This window comes from Geospiza fortis, unplaced genomic scaffold (genome assembly GCF_000277835.1).
Source record: "Geospiza fortis unplaced genomic scaffold, GeoFor_1.0 scaffold730, whole genome shotgun sequence".
Taxonomy (NCBI): Eukaryota; Metazoa; Chordata; class Aves; order Passeriformes; family Thraupidae; genus Geospiza; species Geospiza fortis.
The window spans coordinates 659,240-666,173 of NW_005054458.1; the positions used below are offsets into that span (position 1 = coordinate 659,240).

At 38.6% G+C, this 6,934-nt stretch overlaps 1 protein-coding gene across 1 annotated transcript in view; it reads left to right on the plus strand.

The window, feature by feature from the left end:
• Positions 1 to 67: 67 nt before the first annotated feature.
• LOC115948647 (histone RNA hairpin-binding protein-like) overlaps positions 68 to 6,934 on the plus strand; it is a 7,401-nt gene continuing 534 nt past the window's right edge. Inside the window, exons 1-6 of the mRNA XM_031062720.1 lie at positions 68 to 296; positions 704 to 811; positions 4,081 to 4,197; positions 5,427 to 5,531; positions 5,908 to 6,027; positions 6,786 to 6,930. Coding sequence (XP_030918580.1) covers positions 154 to 296; positions 704 to 811; positions 4,081 to 4,197; positions 5,427 to 5,531; positions 5,908 to 6,027; positions 6,786 to 6,930 — 738 coding nt within the window. The 5' untranslated portion in view covers positions 68 to 153. The remainder of the gene's footprint in view (positions 297 to 703; positions 812 to 4,080; positions 4,198 to 5,426; positions 5,532 to 5,907; positions 6,028 to 6,785; positions 6,931 to 6,934) is intronic.

Consider the following 6,934-nt stretch of genomic DNA (forward strand, 5'->3'; position numbering starts at 1 on the left):
TCAAAATGGTTTTGTTTCCAAACTGTGAGAGATTTGCTCAGTGTTCCTCTGTGCGACTGTGGAATCATACCCCAAAAGAAAACTTCCTCTGTAGCATATGCTGTTATTTAGAAGAACAGTGATAAACATTTAAACATAGATCAAAAGTGTTACATGTGTAAAATCTGTTTTTGTAGTTCCTGTTCTCCCAATTCCTCTCCAGTATGGAAACGCCGAAGAAGAAACAATTCTGACTCCTCTGTGGTTTCAGAGAGCAAAAACCATTATCTGCAGATGTACCACACTGCACTGGATAGGTATGAAATGATTCTCCATGGTACTATTGATACTATGAACTGACTTTTGGAACATGGCTGGTATTTTCCCCTCCCTTTGTTAATAACTTTAATTGTATCTAAAGGTGTGCAATGTAATGAGGAAGGGAATTCATGTCAGAATAATTGTGCTGTATGATAGCACAATTTACAAATATTTACAGTGCTCCATTGCAATGTGTCAGAAGACACAGCACAGGTTGTGTTTTGTGTGTAGATTTAGGCACCACTAAAGCTTTTGGCAGTTTAGTAGACATTTCACACTAACCTTAGTGAAAATGTTCATGCAGGTATGGTTTCTTCTCTCTTTTTAGCCCCCCTTTCTGAAAAATTAAGAGGAACTGTGTTACCACAATGCATGGATTCAGACATTTTCATTTTCTTTCCAGCCTTATGGACTCAGGACATCAGGATGCTTTTTCAAAGTGCTCAGAGTGGGAAGCCTTTGGTGAAAAGCATGAAGTAATGACAGTGCAACAAAGTATAGAATTAGCAAGGTAAACACCCCAGTATTATGTTGTTATTTCTGTTTATTGCTTATGTTATAAAGGTGTCCTTTCCTTTTTTCCTTTTCTTTTTCATCTGGTCACAACTTTTTTTTTTTCCCTTTCTTACATTTCCTCCAGCACGTGGTATGTTTGGTTGTTATTTCTGTTTTTTGAGTTGACTTGGCTTTTTCCAGTCTGACTCTCCATCTGTTGCTTTCTGCTGCCTCTGCCATCCCAGGTAATGCTGGAAAATATTGAGCCCCTTTCACACAGTGTCTTGTGGAAGAATTGGAAGTTTGCCTCTCACTTCTCAGCTTAAGAGGTGGGAGCTTCCTCTATGTCTCCCTTGAGATTAAGTTTTTTTGTCATGACAACAAACAAACAAACAAACAAAAAACAAACAAAAAAAAGGCAAGAAATGCTAAGTAGTGCACGTGACTAAAATATTTACTTAAAGAATTTTCCTTTTTTTATTGTGTGTAAATCACTAATAGTGATTTAGTTTTGCATTTCCAGCTGTGTGTATACTTTTCCACATCACTAATTTGTGGGTGGACAATGTTAGTGATCTGAAGTATATTATATAAATGTGATGTCATTAAACTAAAGACAGTCTGTGGGTGGACTGTGTCAGTACAAATAACCCATATGATTGTATCATGTATAGCCCAAATTTCCCAGCATGCTGCAGCTAAAGAGGTCTTTCTCAAAACATGGCTCATGGCTATATTACTTATTTCCACAGTTTGTCGTTCCAGTGCATATTGGGGAAATATTTTACCTGTTGTTTTTTTAGATTAACATAATTTGTCAACCCAAAAAAGACTTTTTTTTCCAAGCAGGAGACATTTTAATCCATTAAATGAGTACAGTTTTTCTGCTGTGAGGTTTGGCACAGCTTGAAACCAAAGCACCAAGTTGTCATGTGATCTCTAAAGTATGAGGGTTTTTTTGTGTCTGTGTAAACTGTGTTAAATTGCCCAGAGAAATGGCTGCCCCATTCTAGGAAGTGCTAAAGGGATTGAACAGAACTTTGAGCAACCTGGTCTAGTGGAAGGTGTCCCTTCCCATGGCAGAGGGTTGGAACTGGATGATCCTTAAGGTCACCCCCAACTCAAACCTTTCTCTGATATTGTAAAACTTGCTAGACTGCAGCTAAGCACCATTCCAATTCAGGAGAAACTTCAGTAAGACTGAGGTTCTCAGTGCCATTTTTAAAGAAATGTTTGCGGACTTTGAGCTGTTTAGGGAATTGAGATATAAATACTCGAGCTCTTACATGGATTACAAGACATTTTCTTCCAAAGACATCCTGCAGGATTTCTCATTTGTGGTTTTTGGGGTTGGTGGGTTTTTTTGCTTGATAGCTTGCCTGTTTAAAATGAAGACTATTGTTTGGATAGCCCTTAGGGAAAAGGCTTAATGAATACATGCAGTTAATCTTAAAACCCTCTGAAGAGCTCAATAAAAATACAATCAGTTCTTTGTAAGACTTCTGGTTTTAATTTTAAAGTTATGTTTACCAGGTAAAACTTTAAATGAGTGGAAATCAGTCTGGCTTATCTGTATGCAGTGTCTTACCTGAGAACATGGGAATAAATCCAAATAGGGCTTAAAGTCTCCTGAAAGTGTTCATGGTAAGTCCTCCTTGGATGGATTTTCCTACTGCAGCCTGAATGCAGAGGGTTGCATAAATGGAAGATGTGTATGAAATCTCTATAAGAACCTCAGGGGGAAAAAAGCCTGCAAATACTTTTCAAAACTACCAGATGGAAAGGGGTGACACTGGATGTCATGAAATCAGCAGGGGCAATGACTAAAAATTTGTCTTTCAAAGCAAGTGCTGTCATGTAGCAATGGTGTGTCCTATATAAAATATTTATTTAATCGTGAGAGTAACATGGCTCACTATTTAATTATTTTTTTTTAATTTATTAAGGGCTAAAAGTGATAAAATCTAGCTCTGGGGTGCTTGGCTATTTGCCAAAAGCACGGGGTTAACTTAAACCATGTTCTTTATATTCTGTTTCATTACAGGTGATGCATGCATTTTCATAAGAGTTTATACATATTCAAACATTGTTTTGAGTTTAGATGTTCTTTTGCTTCGTTTTAACCTTTGACTTGTCTTTATGCCATCTTGTAGCTTAAATTAATGTATTTTATTTCTTCTTGTGGTTCCATTCTGTTGTATTTTCACTCCCTGATAATGAGATTTAATAAATTCTTCTTTTTTTTGGTGCTCTGGTTTCTGTTTCAGTTATGTTGTCTTTTAGATAAGATAGTCCCCGAATGTGGGAAATCACCTAATCATTTTACACCATTTTCTGGGTTAGTTACATGAAAAATCACTTCAAAATTTCACAGTCTCCGTTATGCTATGGTCTAAAATATTATATATTACACTATTTATTGTAAAAGCTATACAGTGCATATAGAAACTGGTAGATTATACTCTATCAAAAGCAGTAATAACAAGTCATACTATAGCAGGATTTCTCTGATCAATAATAGCATGCAAAACAAAAGTTAATGCAGAGCTGTGAAAGCCAATAACTACATTTATTATTTATAACACACACACACAGAAACATGGTGGATTTAGAGTGCAGATACTGCAGTGCCCAATCGTTCTCTCAGGCAGGTGTGGGGGAGAAGAATGTAGAGGAGGAGAATGTAGAGAACTCAAGCCTTAAGCAATCCCTGGCTGACCTGCCAGTGTGCTGTGAGCACTACAGGCAGCTCCCTGTTGCAGGCTCCCTTGTGAGGGCTCTGCAGCCATGTCTGGTCAAGAATTTCCTGTGTAAAAGTGTTTCCACATAGACATTTGACCTTCTTCTCCCTAGCCATTGTGTTGAAATGTAGTTTCCGGATTTGCCTTTTCTGTGAGTTTACTACTGGATGGAACAGTAAATAAATATCAAATAATACACTGCTGACAGAAAATAGACATGTCCACGAGTCCATAAATGCTGGTGGCAGTCCTTAATTAGGTTTTTCTTCCCCACCAATTTGTTTGCAAAAAGAGTCTATTTTTTGTTGTGTCTATTTTAAAAATATTAAGTGTCTATTTTAAAAATTCTGATGGCTTAATTGCACTAGTCAAAGATACTTCCTCAGCAGTTGCACTAACACCTTTGTTAAGTATGTGTTGCATGAGCAAGTTGATATGAATCATATATCTATATGCTAAATCAAATTGTCAATCTTTGATTTTTGTAGGCCATGTTCAGTGGCTACCACTGACTTGATTTCAGATGAGAATTCTTGTTTTCTAGGTCCGTGCAACATCCACACTGCTGGCATCAACAGCAGGAACGTAGAAGCTGCAATGATTCCGATTCTCTGGTGTTGGAGGAATATCAATGTGGCCATTCAGACCACTGGATGGAGAGGTAAGGAACAAGTGTAAATTTTTTGAAATCTCCACTTTGCTGGGCTCTTCTTTAGGACTCCAAGAAAAGCATGCACATGTTTAGGTTGAGTGTTCTCTTCTAATGGAGTAGCAGAGAGTTAGGAGATGATACCTGCATCATGCCTAAAGCAGAACATCCAGTGTGTCTCATGCCACAGTATTAGCAAGTGTTCAAAGTGAAAGGGAGAAGGGCTGTGTACTGAAGCAATAGTTTAAGCCCTTAATTGCTGAAGTCTTCAATATTAGTGTAAAACTCCCAATGAAGCCATTTCCTGTTATATTTTGCTTATGCATCTTTCTGTGTAAATGTGAGCAGACCATCTTTGTCTCTTCACAGTCCACTTGGTATATTCAGCTGTGCTGCAGTTTTTAGTGAGCAACTTTTTTTTTTCCTGTAGTCCATTGCTGAGGACAATTTGAGATGAGGTAGAATTCTATACTTAGGTAATTCTATGAATATTTTGCTTGGCTTTTGGATATTCTAGACTAAAGACCCAAGGTGGAGGAAGTGGTTGAGACTGGTATCTTAGAGTCTGATAGCAAGGGTGCAAAGTGGTGAGTGCTGAGCTATGTGCAGCAAACTGAACAGAATGTAAGGGGAAATGTATTACTAAGGGCACATGAAAATGTTTTTTATGTAATTCGTACATTCTGGTACGAATTGAGTATTCCACTGCATGAAGGTGATTTTAATTTTGATGACATGTTTGATATTGATTTGTTAAGGAATTAATGTTTTGAAGACCTTAGGAAAACCTTATACTCGGGAGTGTATTCTATGTCTTTGATGTGTTCTTAAAAAATACTGAGAGTACGGCATGAGTGTGAGACTTAAGGGGCTGTGCCAGCAGTGTTTTGTGTTTCTCTTTTCCTGAGTGGATCTGATCCTTTTCAGTGTGGAATCTTTGTCCTGTGTTAAAATGACATTGTCAGCTTGCATGTTAGTTTCATCTGTTGATGTGAAACCATTTAGGGAAAGTAAGAGTATCAGCTAAATCTGCTTCTGTATTGCTGACATGACTTGTTAAATGTTGAGGCCTTAAAATTGACAGAAGGGGCCAGGCTGGGGCCAGGCTGAAGGTGAAATAGAGAAGGAACATGCCCATGGTTTTACAGTTGTGGAGCTGGTTTTGTCCATGATTGATGTTTCTGTTGATTAAATGTGTTACAAGCAGCAAACATTCATGTTGAATTCCCATTATTTTCTAGCTCTGCAGCATCAGAACATTGCAGGCCACTTTCCAGTTGCCCCAGCTGGGAAGGTAGAACTGAAGAAGGCAAAACAATGAGGACATCAAATAAAAACTTGACAAAGTAGGTATTGAGCTATTGCTGCTTATTGTTACATTGGTTTTAGCAAAAGCCATCTGATGATCTGTGACTCGTTCATCCGCAGTAATGAAGATTGGAAAGAGCAGACAGGCTGTTTCATATCAAACCTCAAGGGTGCCTTAGGGTGGGAGTAGCACTGAGAGGTTTTAGCTCAAAAGCTGCTTCTGTGATTATTAGAGATTCAGATTTGATAAGCACAGATTTCACTTCTGTGAACTAGTGAGGTAAGAGTTGTGCTCACTGTCTGTCATTAAGAATACAGGGCAGTTCTATAATATGTGTTTATTAAAATTCCTATAATGCTATTAAGTTTCTTTTCAACTTAATTTTTCTATTTATTTTCAAATTCTGTTACAAGCAACTCTGCCAATCCAGCTGAAATGGAAACTGATGAGGTGGTCCTGAGGAGAAGACAAAAACAGATCAATTTTGGCAAGAATACCCTGGCATATGACAGATACATTAAAGAAGTTCCAAAGTAAGTTGCCCTGTGTTGCAAATTTCCAGAGGAACTCTTAATTGTTCCTGATGGGTGTTTGTGTGTGTAGAATAGCACAGAACCTTAATTCTCTTGAAATTCTTCCTGTGGATTTTTCTGCTGAGTGTGCCATTATATGATGTGTGATATCTCTGGGTAATTTGAGTCAGCTGTCCCAGCACTGTTCCCTCTCAACTTAGTGTTCACTTTCACCTTAGTGTCTGTGGGGTGGGGAAAGGAGAAGGCCTTGAAGCTGTGCAAGCACTGTTCAAAACCCTAAAACCAGTGTGTTTATCAGCACTGTTTTAGCAATTAATGCAAACCACAGCACTAGAGGGACTGCTGGGGAGGAAGGTAACTCCATCCTCAACAGACTGAATACAATACTAAATAAAAGAAGCTGCACTTGACTCAGGAAATGTAAAGTAGAAGGAGCTGGAGGTTAGGATAATATTGAAGCAGTATGAGTTATGCTTGTGTTTCATCTTTGTTCATGGGCAGTGGGGCTCTGCTTTTGGCAGCTGTCAGAGTGCTGGACTGGATGAGCCTCCAGTCTGACTCAGCACATTATGGTTTGTTGTTTTGTTGTTGCTTTTGTGATTTATTTTGGTAACATCTTATTTCTGTAACGTGTTTAAATATATGACCATTTTATTTATAGGACCAGTGATGGTTGTGTGACCTGATGGAGTAAGGATTCTTTTTAAGGAAAGCACTCCTTATGCTCTGAAATAACAAATGTCACTGTGTGTTTCCAGGAGCCAGCGACTTCCAGGGGTTCACCCTACAACTCCCAACAAGTTCAAGAAGTACAGCCGCAGGTCCTGGGACCGGCAGATCAAGCTGTGGAAGATAGCACTGCATGCCTGGGATCCTCCTGCTGCAGAAACCTGGGATCTGGAGGCCG